Raw genomic sequence first — 15,138 nt, 5'->3', positions numbered from 1 at the left:
AGTACCGTGTTTATACCTGGAACAGCAAAATAGGCGCTTTTTACTCAGTAGCCGACACACTACTGAAACAAACGTCTTTCTGGAATTAAACTGATTTGTTAAAGTTATACATGAATAGATGAATTCACTCTTAATTCTGCCTCTGCAGGCATAACGAAGATCAAGAGAGACATCGTGTTTGCTGCCAGTCTCTACCTATAGAGACCTTCCAGCTTTCCAGCACATGAATGAATGATGTTTTTCACCCTTTCGTTATGATTAGCCCTCCGTTCCCTTTGCTTTAGCGCCACAGTTGGGTCAAATGTTACGCATTTTTTTCCTCCCAAAATGTTAATGTGAGATGTCAAAGTTAAGTTGGGAAAATCATTCGTGTCCTTCACATATTTCTGACAGCTTACCTGAATTTGTCGAGTTGAGCCGGGTTGTAAGCAGAGAAATTTCAGAGCGTGTAAGCAGTTTTCTTTCAGGTGAATGCATCTGTGTGGCCACAATACAGTGAACATTCAGGCTTTTATTACTGGTCCTTACAGTGAGCAAAGTGGTGCACATAAAAAATGACTTTAATGAGAAAGTAAACAACACGAGTCATGCTTTAATTGTGTGTGACGGCTCATGACATAATACATAAACATGTTTCATTCGTGTTCATGTTAATAAGTAAAATGGCTTTATTGTTCCTGTTTTTTTTTCTTATTTTAGACATTTGTACATATTGTAACTTTTTTTTTTTTCAATAAAAGTCTGTATGTTGATTTGTTTTTACATACAGATTATACAAAAGTACACTGTTGTCTGTTAGTTCTTGGATACACAGGAGCTGTGATAGCAGCAGTAGCAGTCCAGCAAAGGCAACACGGGACTTAAACTGACCGTCTACTCTTCCACTCTCTAACCAAACGGGATTCCAGTCAAGCCTCCTCCTCGACCAGGTTAGACGGTGGGAGAATAAGTCGGCAGTGGCAGTGACCTGGAGTCAGCCGCTGCAGGTGTGAGGGGGATTAACCCTCTGGTCTAGGATCAGCTTTAGTCTCTAACACGTTCTAGCCTTGAGAAGCAAACATTCCTCTAATAAGTAGCCCTTTTATTAACACTGGACTTAAGGCAGCAAAATGATGAGACTCGGCCATCTCTCTGGGAGCGGGAGTCGACCTAAAAACTGATCCTGAATCAGATCCTTGAGCAGACTGACTCCAGGTCAGGAAAAGCACAAAGCAAGGTTACATTCACAGGTTTCCAACCCTCGTTTCTCTCTCCCCCAGCAGTGGTTAGACCCTTTAGTGGACTCGTGCAGGTAAGTCTTCCCACCAGCTCAGTAGATAGATGCGTGAATAAATTGTTGGTTCCTGCCCTTAGAGAATCTCTAACCTACATCTGCCTCAGTCTCTTGAGCAAATCTACATGGCTTGGACACGTAGTCTCAACACCTTCCTTCCAGACATAGAATCATTGGACAAAGACAGCAAATTGCCTAAAACACTTAAAATCTGAAGCTTACAAAAGCTTCTTCTGGGATGCACAGTCATCCAGGAGCTTCCTTGAAGTAAGTACACTGTAAATCCATGCAGGTTGTCGGACGAGAATTTGCGTGAGATGAAATGCTGGAGAGCTGGGAGTCCTGGCTGCGCGTTAGGACAGCGGAGGTCATCGTCCTCCACCTCTCGATCAGCTTAGTTGGGGCTCTCAAAGTGGTTTCCATTCGTCGGGGTCTCCTGCAGGGTTGTGTGTGGGATGTCCACCTCTTTACGGGGATCTACGTGTGGCTTGAAAAAGTCAGACACGAAGAAGACCTGCAAGATACAGCGGGAGAATTTTAAAACGGGCAAAGACGGGAATGAGGCTGAATTATTTGGGTCTGTGCTCCAGATCCAGGCGATGGATCAGTACCTTTACAGGAATAGTTTGGCATTTTAGGGAAAAACACTTTCCACTTTCTTGCCTCAAGTTACATGAAAATTCTGTTGAATATGAAGCTACATCTAGGAGTTATTCATGACCTGGCCTCATCACAAAAACTGTTACACTGGGGGTCTGCGTCATCTAAGTGTTGGATAATGTAGCAATGCCCTGCAACACCCATTCCGACGCCTCTGTTCCTTAATAAAGAGGAAGTGTAACTGTACATTTCAATGGAAACATGTAAAAGCTCGGTCAGCAAGGTCAGCAGCAGCACTATTTTGGCCTCGCCTGCCATTGCATAAAATATTGTCAGGTTAAGAGAGGAGACAACGGCGCACGCTTTTGCCATTGCAAGCTAAAAAAACGTTTTCCTGTGTACCGTCAGCACTGCAAACAGAGTTTCTGATTATCTTCAGAAAAAGCTACATTTAAAAAAAAAAAAAACAACCTGTGAATGTGTGATCGTCTTTTTATGAGCGTTGAGGTCCTACATGGGCACACGATTTTTCTGCCAACGTTCGAACCGTTTTGGTTATTTCACACGAGAGATTGTCGTATTTTTGTCTTTAAACACTAAAGCTAGACTACAGCCTCACTGAGCAGCTAGCACGGCTAGAGACTCTTTTGCGTGGATAGACCCAGGCTAGCTGTTTCCCACTGCTCATGCTATGCTAAGCTAAACCTCTCCTGGCTGCAGTTTTATATTTAAATAATAGATGTACAAGTCATGTCAAGCTTCTCATCTAAGTCAAACTGCCTTCCCTGGTTTCATCTAAGGACTCCAAGGAGTGCTGCATCTCACTCCGTCACTTCCTGTCATCTCTCCACTATGGCTGTCTAATAGAAGGCAGAAAATGTCCCAAACAATAATAATTTTAAAAAGTGCATTAGCGTTTCCAAAAACGTCGAATTGATCTTTTAAATGTAACACAAAGTGAAGACACAGCACTTACCACCAGGACAGCCATGAGGGCGCCCTGCAGGAGTCCAGTCAGCACATCGCTCCAGTGATGTTTATAATCTGACACCCTTGAAAATCCTGTGAACACCGTGGCAGCGATCAGGAAAAACTGGATTGTGGGTCTCAGCAGCCTCGCCCATTCGACCTGGAGCCGAGCCTGCAGGTAGAGCTGAGAAACACACACGCCACGCTTTTAAAACACAGAGCAGCTATGTTCGGAGTCGCATAAATAAAAGCGTGCCGCTGGCGATCGCTGTAATGAGTGTGGACGACCGTGGCAGGCAGCATTCCTGCAGGAGCTGCAGAGAAAAGAGCTGCAGTGATTTGCAGATGACTCAGTGCGTTTCCATTTCCACTTCCATCACCATACCAGAGACAAATCTATCATGCAGGAAGCTTTTATGAAAATGTTCCTGAATTAAACATCCTGTTTCTTTTAGTTATCAGATTCTATTTTTACTTCCTCCTTTGTCTTTTTAAAGGTGAGAAATTCATTCACTTTGTCAAACTGACCTTGAAATAATCGATTTCACTGACAGAAGCAACTGTTTATTCTCTGGAACAGGAAACAATCTAACCTGAGGATTAAATATCACACCGCCTTTGGAGCAGGATGAGTTATCAAGAGAGAATCTGCTGAACGTCATGTTACACGGTGGAACATTTGTTTGAATTAACAACAGGGCGTTTCTGTTCGTTTTGATTCAATCAAGGACAAACACGCTTAGCCGCTCTGTCCAGATCCACGATTCGCTTCCTGTCACACTTCGCTTCTGACGCACGCCCTCTCTGTTAAATGGCTCTGGGGGAAATGGGTTTGTAGGTACAGGTTTAAATGCCAGCTGCTGTCCCTTGAACTCGAGTGCAGAGGAAGAGAGAGCTTTATGCTGGTGCCAGGACTTTGTCCCTGTGTCTATTTATATCTGCTGGCATTGAATGCATCAGCAGCCGATAATGCTCATCGGGGCTGGACGGTAACATCAGCTCTGAGCAGATGGATGCTGCGATCCTCTGAGCACAACAGCGACGGTAACGGTCACCAGGCCATCAAAGGTGTGTGAAAGTGATGTTGGAGCACTGCAGTTAAAAAGGAAAAGTAGAAGATCGATGTCTGTCTGTTAAACAAAAGGCTACAGCCAGCAGACTGTTATCTTAGCTCACCTAACAACAACATCCATAATGTGTCATTTTTACACTTCAGTTGTTGTATGAACTTAAACGTAATCCAAGATATTATGATATATATTTATCTTATCTTATATATCTTTACTTGAGTTACCTTTGGACAAAGCCAGTCTAGTTGTTTCCCCTGTTTCCAGTCTTTATGCTAAGCTAACATTTAACTGGCTGTGGTCCTACATTTAAAGCAATAGTTCATTTTGGGATATTTGCTTATTTGCTTTTTGGAGGAGAGTTGATGAGAAAATCGTTGCCACTCTCATATCTGAGTATTAAATGAAAGACTACGGCAAAGAGACTGTTAGCTTAGCTTATTTTAGCACAGCCACAGGGGTAAACAGCTTGGCTGGTACTGGACAGACGTAAAAACGACAAGTTGTGCTTTCACAGGGCGTGAAATAGTCCAGGACATAACTTCCTGTAAGACCCCAAAATGACATTTTTAACAAATCAGTTTTGATGCTGATTTACTCAGGACAGAGCCAGGCTAGCCCTTTACCCCTGTTTCCAATCTTTATGCTGAGCTAAGCTACCTGGCTGCTGCCTGTAGCTTTATGCTTAATGAACAGAGACATGAGAGTGGTATCGATCTTCTCATCTGCCTCTCAGCAAAGGCAAATCGGCATATATTGCCAAAAGCTGGGGTGATCAATACATCACATCTGCTCATTGATATGCCAAATAACATAACAAATAACAACAGCTGTTTCGAAATGAATTCACAGATCAGTGCTCAAAAACGTAAATGTTCAGAGTTTCCTGTTGTGCAACCTGCCGCAGTGCCCCTGTTAATAGAGATGAATGTGATGTGCAGATCAATAAATAAGTGGGTCAGGTACTTACAGCCAGGAACAGCATGCAGTACATGGAAAAAGAGGAGTGGCCCGAGTAGAAGGACAGCCTGCAACAGAAAGAGAAAAGCAAGGCTCATCACTCGGTTCTGTGCATAATTCATCTGCAGCAAGCAGTTTAGAAGACGTCTTTGTTGCATGAACACTTTGTTCATTCTGAACACACCATCACGCCCTGACAAACCCTTATTCCAGGTTTCTGCCCGAGTCCATGTTCACCCACAGGTAAGTCTGTTTGTTACATTTTGAAGAAGTGACTCTTGAGAGAGATGTTGAGGGATGTGGTGGATCTCAAGTCCTGCCCCCCTGCCTTAGTTACTTCCTGTTTATAATACCAGTGCCGTTGTCTGGACCACATCGACAGCAACAGCCATGAATAGACCAACGCTGTTTAGTATTACTGTGCACCTGCTTATTTGGTATGCACTGGATCAAGGGTGGGGGGCTTCACGAGGTGGAGTTGGATGAGATGTGTAGTCTGGACAGCAGTATTTACCAACGACTAAATTTGATCAATACTTTGGTTAATGACCGCCAACCTCAGCTAGTAGTAGTAGTAGTGCTAATTAGCGAATGTTAGCATGCTAACACACTAAACGAAGACTGAACTTGGCAAACATTATGCCTGCGTAACATTAGCATGGTACGTTGTCGTGCACATGTTAGCACACTGATGTTAGCATTTAGCTTACATTACAAAATAAAAACTCATAGAAACTGACAAAGCAAGAAAGTAAATTTTAGTCCTGTAAAATGAAAACGTAGTGTTCAGGGCTGCAACATCAGATCACTCTGTTGATCATTTTGTCAATTAATCAGTTAGTTGATGGTGAACAATGGCCATCACAAAGCAACGTTTTGAGCTTGTTTTCTCCAACCAAACATAAGATATTTATCTTACAATATGAAAATAAAGCAAAGCAGAAAATCGCCAAACTTGAGAAGCTGATATCAGTGTATGCTTGGCATTTGTGTGTTTTTATGATCATTCAAGCTAACCAATTTAATCTACAAATCATTTCATTACCAACAGTGTTTGTTAGAGGATAATGAAGGCTGATCAAACAGTAACAAAAACCGGCAAATGCAATAATAATGCTGACCTCCATACATCCCCTGTGGCATCGCATTAAAACTGCAGGTTGGTCAAACCCTGTGAGGCCACCACTCACCTACATTAATAGCTTCCATTTGGGATAAAATATTTACTAATGTCTAATTAATTCCCATCATACAAGGGAAGTAATATTTTTCATTACACACTCAGCCTTTGAGTACCTCTCGGGCAGCTTTGCCTCTTAAATTCAAACAAACGCATGTTCAGATCTGCCAGCAGGCCTCCTCTCTCCAAGGATGGGAGAGCCAAGGAGGAATCACATTACAGTAAGATGATCCTGATCTACTCTCCTGCTGCTCTTACTATCTCTATTAGTGACCAGCAGGGCATCCCACACACACACACATGCACACACACACACAGGGGTTGGAAATATAATGTGTCCTTGAAAGCTCTGGATATCGTCGTCAAATCATCGGATCCTTCTTTTGACTTGCTGATAAGTGTCTGTCTCGTTATGCTACATTAAAAAAATAATAAAAATAGAGAAGTAAGGGGCTACAGGAAACATCAACGATCATGCACCACACCCTGGTAAATGTGCCGTAGATAACCCAGAGGGCTGGTGGGCGCATTTCCACTCAGCTCTTAGACTGAAAGGCTGCACCTCAGGGAAAGGACATTCACTAATCTATAAGCAGGATAACCAACTTTACCTGGAAGTACAACACAGAGCTGGTTAGAGGAGTAAAAAGTTCCTCATAGCCCAAAATAAACTCTTCTTCACACTCTGATACAATCGGCACAGCTGATCTCACAGTTTAGGCCTCTGCATCTATAATTACTGCAGGTCTCGCTGGTCGTGCCTCCATCAGAATGAGAAGAGGATATCCTCTCCTCCCACTAGACTTCCTTCTGCCTTGAGCTGATAAGTCAAAATCAAAACAAGCACTACATTCCTGATATTAACTCGACTCTGCTGTCTATCCACCTGCATCTTGTTAAAAAAAACAGCAGCTTTATGTCATCTATGTGCAGACATTTACCATAAACTAAATGTTGCACGACTTCAGAGGGGCATGCCATAATAGCTGTATCACCGCCATGAATTACATAATCATTTGTGAGTTGTTTAGTGACACATTTAACCTTTGCTCTTTGTAAGTTGAGCACGCGCTAGTTACAAAACAATGGACAGCACAGAAGTTTGGAGCTTTTTCTGTTAATCTGTTGAGCAACAGAGCCGGAGCCTAGAGTGGCACAAGTTTAAATAAGGAGCTAACTTCAACAGCAGACATGTGAAATCACAAACCAATTCATTCACTCGTTCATCTAAGGCTGCAACTAATGATTATCATATCATCAATTCATCTGCTGATCATTTTCTCTAGTTACCAATTAATCAATTTGTCTATAAAATGACAGAAAACACTGAAAAACATAACCCAAAAACATTAAGTTTTCAATCATATTTGATAAACAAAACCATCAAATCCTGAAGTTGGATGGATTTGTGGATGCTGTAAAAGATTAAAGTTCTGCCTACCTGCCCTCGTTGACCATGGTCGGATCTCCAGTGCAGGTGAAGTCTTCGATATAAGCCCCTGAAGAACAGTTGATAAGTTTCCAATCAGGCTTGCACACATCCAGGAAGTGCGGCCTGAGCCGGCCAATAGAATACTTGGCGATGTCGGTGAGAGACTGGCTCATGGCGGCGCCGAAGAGGAAGGTGCCGACGGCTTTGTAAACACAGGCGACGTAGCTGCCGAAAGAGGACTTGGATTTGATGCGCTTTAGATAAACTGAAAGGCACTCGCCAAAGACCATCTGGAAGGAGGCGAGGGAGGAAAGGATACAGAGTTAGAGGTTTCGTGCAGACATACAGGACTCCAAATGAAACTTAAAGATGCAACTGAGTGACGTCTACAACATCAGAGCCAGAAATATTCCCTAATCCCGTCTAAAATAATAGGTTTGGTGTTAAAATTCGACATATTACACTAACGTCACAAAAAGTTCTGTGTTTAAAACAGTTTGACTTTTGAGATATACACACATTCTTAACAAGGGTTAGATGAGAAGATCGATACCGCGCTCATGTCTGTATGCTAAATAGCAACTGCCACCAGAAACCGGTTAGCTTATTTTAGCATGAAGGCTGAAAACTGGGGGAAATGGCCAGCAAATATCATCACCTACCAGCAATTCAGTTATTGGGACTGAATTAAGATATAATGTGTTAATTAGTGAGCTCCAGAGCTTCCAGTCTTTATGCTAAGCTAAGCTAACCGTCTCATGCCTTAGCGGTATCAATCTACTGTTCTGCAAGAAAACCAATGAGCTTATTTCCCAAAATGTCAAACAATGAACGCTCATCTGTACATACTGTTGAACGTATCACGGCCACAGGATGATGTCCACTTAAAATAATAAATGTCACGTGTTTGATGTAAGAGATAGCATCATTATTAGCTCTCACAGTGAGACATTTTTGTGTATTTGAGCTTGTTTGTATCTGTGTGATGCGTTTGGAGAATGACTCATGAATTCCTCTTGTGCACATGAACGTGTCTGATAACAGACCGCAGGCCCAGAGGGGTTACGCTCCTCCCACATAAAAGCCGGTGACGAGCCCTCGCTGCTGCCGCTCTGCTGTCTGTACCTTTCAAAGCTTCTGCTGAAGAGTACAGGTGTCTGTTTTATCCTAACTTACTGCAGCTGAAGATGTTTTAGCTGACAAAGACCTGTGTTAGCATGGTATTATTCGTAGCTTTCAAGCCAATTTCAGCTCCCACCCTCTTACCTCTTCTGATATTTTCAAATTAGTCATCGGCTTAAATCTTTGTTTTCTCCTCATCTCCGAGTCAACTGTGGGATATTTCTTAATAAAAATATTAAAGGATGAGTTTTTGTATAAAGGGGAGGTCTGCTTCTGCTGAAACTTTTTATGAAAGGATATTTTCAGTGTTTACATGTTGAATCGAGCGAGTCTCTCGTTGGCTCTTTAAATGCCATCGCTCGGTATCTGCCTGAGAAGAGTTTCACATCTGTCGTACTTAGTGTCTTTCTCCAAACTAAGTCAGGGCTGGTGTCGCCTCAGGTCACCTTCCTGTTTCATCTTCAAATGTTGGGAGTTTTGAAAAGGTTTTCTACAACATGCAGTTAGCAAATTAATTTACAATTAATGATGGCTTATGCAAGCAATTAAAAACACATACATTATTACAGAATAATGTATTTAGCAGCAACTATGGATTAATACGAAAGAAAACAGAAGTTAAGAGTGCAAAAGTGGATGAAGATGAGCATTCAAGAAGAGGAAAATATAAAAGGGAGCCGGTAGCAGAAAACAAAACAGATGCACTTACAGTGAGTATTGTGACAGGAATCATAACACCTCCTAACAACTGATGGGAAATGGTGTCTTCTTTAAAGGGATACTTGATTGAATCATCATTACAGAAAAAGCCTCGGCGGAAAGGACTGTGCCGCACATTGAGTATTACAAATGGGAGTCCAACTAGCAGAGAAGCAATGAGAGAAGAGACAAAGAAACAAAATTCAGGTTACAAGATCACGTCAGTGGGCCTCGGACTCCCCACCCATGATGCAACGCTGCGTGCCTGTGCAAAGCAGGAGACCAAACATCGCATTCTCTGAAGGCGGCGGCGGCGTCCTCGACAACTTTCAGGAGCATTGAAGTGCAAATATTAACGGTTAAAGTGCTGCATGGCAATCAGACAGTTAAATGTTGATGAGAAGTCGAGGTTAATAGAGAAAAGTCAATAAAGGAGCACGAAAATGACATTTCTTTGCAGGTTATTGGGCACTGCTGAGAAGTGTGCCCTCATTACGTTGTCATGCAGGTACACCAGGTGTGTTTTTTTTCTTTTTCATCAGGGATCCTGTTTCTAGACTGGCTTCACTTCCTGTCACTGAATTCTCACCAGCAAACCCACAGCGAGTGAGGAGAAACAGCGGTGTTATGTGACCGAAACACACTAAGGTTACACACTTTCTCTGCCATCGACACACTTGACATTTCTTCTTTTTTGGTGCGCCGCTCACTTAACCTCTCCGGCTCTAAACTCGCACATATTCTCCCGCAGCTTCCTTCGACAGACAGTGAACGATGAAGTGAGATGTGAAAAAACTCGTCGACAATAATATTAAAGACTATAAAGTGTTACAGATTGGGGTTACGATTACTCATCAAGATACATAACAGACTACAGACAGAGATGGAAGAGATAAATCACCGACAGCTCAAAGCAATAAGCATAGACACACACACACACACCAGCAGCACTTTCTTGTCTGCTGATCTCCAAAAACAATCGCTCCTTTCCAGAAGAGCATTCCAGCTATTTTAAGGAACAGAAGGACACAGCATGCAGCCTGCATGTCTGTTGCACTAATTAACAACAGCAATGGAGAGTTCACCCAGTAGATTAACATGGAAAAAAAAAAGGTTAATCAAAAGCAAAAAAGAAGAAGCTTGGCCTCATTTCATATCATCCATATTCTAATGGTATTTTTTGGAAGTAGAAATATTGCACTGCTAATTCACTGAATGAAATGGTATTCAGGTCTTTCATGTGAGACTGAGTTTGGTCCAAGTGTTTGGGGATGTTCATTGAAAATAATGAGGAAACTAAACATTGACCTATATGATCACTTTTTCTTTTTTTTTTGACGCAGAAAGCTTCATTTATCCTGCTGTAGTAGCTGAGACGTTGGTCCAGGACATTTCTTTTATGTGCATGTGTGCGTGTGTGCAGGAAAAGGATTTAACATTTACTTTAAGTGGACATCCTCCTTTACCTTCAGCTTTTTTGATACACAACTGCAGCTGAGATGGGAAACGGTACCAGAACTACAACCCTGACTGCAAAAAGGTGTAAAACGTACACAAAAACAGAATGCAATCATTTGCAAACAAACTGTGTTTACCAGCAGTGTCTCCTGAGCTCGTGTAATAACATCCTTTATGCAATCATTTGCTCACAAGGTGGTGAACCTCGCTCCATCCTCGCTTGTGAATGACTGAGCCTTTCCAGGATGCTCCTTTCATACCCAATCATGATACCAATCAACCTATTTACCTGTGGAATGATCCAAACAGGTGTTTTTGGAGCGTTCCACAATTTTCCCAGTCTGTTGTTGCTGCTGTCACAACTTACATGTTGCTGCATCAAATTCAGAATAAGCAGATATTTACAAAAATCTTCAGTTGATGAGGTAAAAGATTAAATGCCTTGTCTTTGTGCAGTTTTCAGTGAGTATATGTGAAGAAGTATTAGCAAATAATCACTTTCTGTTGTATTTATGTTTTACACAGTGTCCAACCTTTTTTGGAATCAGGGTTGTAAATGAAACGCACTGTGCCTGGTCTGGTTTCAAGAACAGGCAGCTGTGCTATTGTAACAGCTACGGAACAAATCAAAGTAGTATCTGTATGATCAAACAGGGCGATATCCATTCTGAATTCATCCTAAACTAGGCTCTGGAAATGTGATGTTGCCAGCTCTATCAGTCCCAACAGACCATCTCTCACGGCAGGCATTTTGACTTGACGTTACAGGAGAGGCACGAGAGTAGCTGATAACAATAATGGCTGCTTTCCTTGTAGGTGTGCGAGGACAACAGCACACATCGTACAGGAGCCAAGGCCCTGGCACACCTTGGAATGCACTGAAGGTATCAGTTACGCCTGCAGTTGTCAAGTGAACATATCTGCCATGACAGCAGTCATGCCTTGCCAAACCTGTCTCGCGTGACTCCTACTTACGCAGCTAATGGGCAGGGTGAAGCCCACAGTGTAGAGCACTGTGGAGGTGATTGTGCTGGAGTGGAAAGGGTACCTGATGCTGTCATCGTTACAGAAAAAGCCCCTCTGATAGGGGCGGACCTTACCCAGGTTAAAGGCTGCCAGAGGCAGACCTCCTGTGGACGGAGAGATCAGGAGGAAGAGGTCAAAGGGGGAGAAAAAGCATGGCTGAGAAAGTGAAAGTGCAAACGCAAAGTGTTGAGGTCTTCAAAACTGTCATCGTTCAGATAGAAGTGAATGTAGAACTGCAAAAGTGCACAAATATGGGACAAATTACGTATTTTAAATCTCTGTGACAGAGGTGAGAGACCCCGACCTTTGCACAGGTCCAGTTAAAGGATAAGTCTGGCTTTATTCTTTATGTTCCTACTGTTATCAAATTCAATGAAAAGACCAAAACCAACAATGCATAAGACTCCAAGCCCATTTGTTCCTACAGAAGATGTAACTCTTTTAAAAACACATCAAAAGTATTTAGTTCATTTAAAAAAAAAAAGGTTAAATAATTCCCCTTAACTGCTGGACACTATTACTCCAAATAGCGCCTTTATTTGGTGCTATAAGCTGTCAGTTTGTCGATGTATTGAGTATTTACAGTCCTATGAGCATGACGTGTATGAGGTATTGACTCAACAACAGAGGAGCACATCATCCAGCGCAACAGCATGACTCACTGACGTGTTTTTAATAGTTTTTGGACAGCAACGGAGGTTCATGGCACATGGCTACGTCAGGCTACATGGACGAGACTCGCTATCAGGATCAATTCATTATTAGTTTTGGTCCTTTAGTGAGATTTGTTCACAGTAAGAAAAACAGCCTCAGAAAATGTGCATTACTGAGCTCAGTCAGATCTGCAGCATTATGCATCACAGAGTAAAGACAGCAACAGCAGTGACTCCATGACTCCTAAAAATGATGTTATTCTTGGACAGTCTTTCAGCAGGGAGGATTGAGAAGCTTTGTTGTCGGAGCACTCACTCACATTGGTGTGAAAGGAGCTGTGGACACAGCTAAGCACTCCCTATAGATAAAACGCCATAAAGATGCGGATTATGTTAATCGGTCTTGACAGTTCAAAGTCTGAATGTGGTGCTGCTGTCATTTCTCTGGCTGTTTGGCCCGTTTAGCCCATTGTATAGTGGAGAACAGGAACAGTTGTTCGTCTGTTCAAACACAAATGAAGATCTATTACTGAGCTGTAATGCACATTAACAAGGCACGACACAGCATGAAGATACACCTCCACAAAAGTCCTACAAACTTCTGTTTAACTCTGTCTGGTAATTTTGCTCTGGCTGCAATTTCCGCTGCCGCTGACACCGTCAGCTGCCCCATCCTGAGCTGACTGGCTACAACAGCTGGAAATGCCAGGAAGTCAGGAAAGAAACACACACGAGGTGACGGCAAGGCCCCCCAACTGCAGCACGCAGCAGTGTTACACTTTAACTTGCTCTCATCTCTAGATGACCTGGAACTGTGCTGCTGAGGGGCAAACACACACACAGAAAGAAAAACTTTAAACATAAATATGTTGGCTCTTTTCAATTTAATCTTTTATCAAGACTCATTAGCAGCCTGCTCAGTGATTGTGTTTTAAATTAAATCAGCCGTGTCAACGAACCTTGCTTGTATGTTCATGTTCGGTCACATGCGGCTGTGCGTGACTGTCGGAAAGCGCCTCAGCCTGGACACAGACTATCACAGATGTGTGGTCGTAATCTAATAGCTGGTGTCGTTAGCAGAATAATCAGGTTTGCATCAGTCATCCGAACAGCACGCCGAGTTTGTACTGTCATACTGCTGCACTCACAAAATTATGCACGATAAAAGAAATCTTGGAAGATATTATATATTTTCAATTCCCCCTCCACTCATGAAACAAGCAATATTGGCACATTCATAGATTCTGGAGTTTGACAACCAAAACATGTCTGAAAACCCATAAAACCACCAAGTGTCATTTTAATCCTACAAGCAAATATGCCATTTTAATACATTGTGGACTGTGCGAGGGAAGCTATAACTTAATGAGTCATGGAACTTATCAGTCATTCATAACCAGATTTAAAAAGCCCCAGAGACGATGTCTGTTCTTACGCTGCAAAACTGAAATCACGCAGAACCTCGAGAACTAATGCAATGATTCATATATTCAGATGTAAAGACTTTAAGGCTGGCTGCGACATTTCAACTTTTAGGCATCACTACAATTTCAAATAAGGTTAATATGCCAAACAGTGGTTTCAGATGCAAGACAACAACTGGTAAAATTACCATGTTCACTAGCGGTTAACATATACCTTCATCTGAATACAGTTTCGGAACAATATGTGCCCTCCCATGTAACGATTTTAGACCTTCTGAGAGGACCACGTGTGGTTACAGAACCAGGAAACTTAAGTGAGCTGTGTCAGTGCTGGTAAGTGGATTTAAAACATAGCCTGTAGCAGTGAGATTCATGACACAGTTTTCAATTCATATGTGTGGTTTACAGGAGAAGAAGTCAGGCATATATGCGGCCTTAAAATGTGAATGTTTAAGAGACATTATAGAACAAGGCAATATAATGACTGTAATATTGATGATAGGAATTATCAGGGTTGTAGTGCAGCCGCTGCATCATTACAAACTGTTGCACTCAAGAAAATAACATCATTATTAAACAGTGGATGCCTGTGAGCATCTGAGCAGAAGGATTATATCAGGTCACAAATCGGCTTATATCAATAATAGCAGCAACAAACAGCCCCCAGCAGCCTGTAACAGACATTTAAGCACATACCTAGAATGAGGCAAGCCAAGTCGAGCAGGACAAAGGGGATTCCTCTCGTCTCAAACATGTTTGCTCTCGTCCGTCTCTGTCTCGAGTCCCTGGCTTGTGGCGCGTCCTCTCATGTAATAAACACCAGGGGGATGCTCCTCCTTGGGACGTCGCTGCTGCTGCTGCTGCCGCTCGTGCTGCGGTTGTTTCCGATCGGATGTGAGATCAAAAAGCCCCACTAACAAATGATATAAAACACAATAAAACGTCGACGCTCTCTCAAGGAACAGGCAGGCCGCCCAGGCCACAGGAGAGCGCACATCAAGGGAAGAAACAACGCTTCTTGCGCGTGTTGCTGTTGTTGTTGTTTGGCGCTGGTTATCTGCAGCAGAGTCGATAACCCCACATGTCTCTCATGACTATTTGCAGAGCTGTTAAAGACAACAAACACTCACTGTCACGGAGGTCCAGTCATTTGGACGGACACCTGTCCGGCTGGTCGGTGCCTGTAACCGTCGGCGAAGGCGTTTGACCGAACAGAGAGAACGAAGGGCACCCGCAGCTGTGGGCCTCGTGCTGCATTTAAGTGCTAGCAGAAAT

General features: G+C 42.7%; 2 protein-coding genes across 3 annotated transcripts in view; one reads left to right on the top strand and one right to left on the bottom strand.

The window, feature by feature from the left end:
- Positions 1-777, top strand: part of mtrex (Mtr4 exosome RNA helicase) — a 19,726-nt gene extending 18,949 nt beyond the window's left edge. Inside the window, exon 27 of the mRNA XM_041960902.1 lies at positions 149-777. Coding sequence (XP_041816836.1) covers positions 149-201 — 53 coding nt within the window. The 3' untranslated portion in view covers positions 202-777. The remainder of the gene's footprint in view (positions 1-148) is intronic.
- plpp1a (phospholipid phosphatase 1a) lies at positions 668-15,138 on the bottom strand. 2 transcript variants are annotated; one of them, XM_041960903.1, is made up of 7 exons: positions 14,994-15,138; positions 14,560-14,776; positions 11,736-11,890; positions 7,491-7,771; positions 4,880-4,937; positions 2,850-3,026; positions 668-1,787 (listed from the first exon to the last, which is right to left on the bottom strand). In XM_041960903.1, exons 2-7 carry the CDS (start codon positions 14,615-14,617, stop codon positions 1,668-1,670), a joined length of 849 nt encoding a protein of 282 aa, XP_041816837.1. In that variant the 5' UTR covers positions 14,618-14,776; positions 14,994-15,138; the 3' UTR covers positions 668-1,667. The 2 variants fall into 2 exon arrangements, with proteins under 2 accessions (XP_041816837.1, XP_041816839.1); XM_041960905.1 differs by lacking the exon at positions 11,736-11,890 and adding an exon at positions 9,313-9,464 and having other exon boundaries at positions 14,560-15,122.

The sequence above is a fragment of the Chelmon rostratus genome, chromosome 19 (assembly GCF_017976325.1).
Source record: "Chelmon rostratus isolate fCheRos1 chromosome 19, fCheRos1.pri, whole genome shotgun sequence".
Taxonomy (NCBI): domain Eukaryota; kingdom Metazoa; phylum Chordata; class Actinopteri; order Chaetodontiformes; family Chaetodontidae; genus Chelmon; species Chelmon rostratus.
Note: the sequence above shows the minus strand (reverse complement) of the source record. Positions and strands in the feature narration are given on the sequence as shown.

What these genes read in the sequence shown, in the direction of transcription:
- plpp1a (XM_041960903.1), bottom strand. Translation starts at nt 14,617, where the DNA reads ATGTTTGAGACGAGAGGAATCCCCTTTGTCCTGCTCGACTTGGCTTGC. An exon ending in TCACCCTGCCCATTAGCTGC is followed by an intron (nt 7,772 to 11,735) that starts GTAAGTAGGAGT and finishes GCCTCCTTCCAG; the next exon opens with ATGGTCTTTGGCGAGTGCCT. An exon ending in CCCTCATGGCTGTCCTGGTG is followed by an intron (nt 1,788 to 2,849) that starts GTAAGTGCTGTG and finishes TGTATCTTGCAG; the next exon opens with GTCTTCTTCGTGTCTGACTT.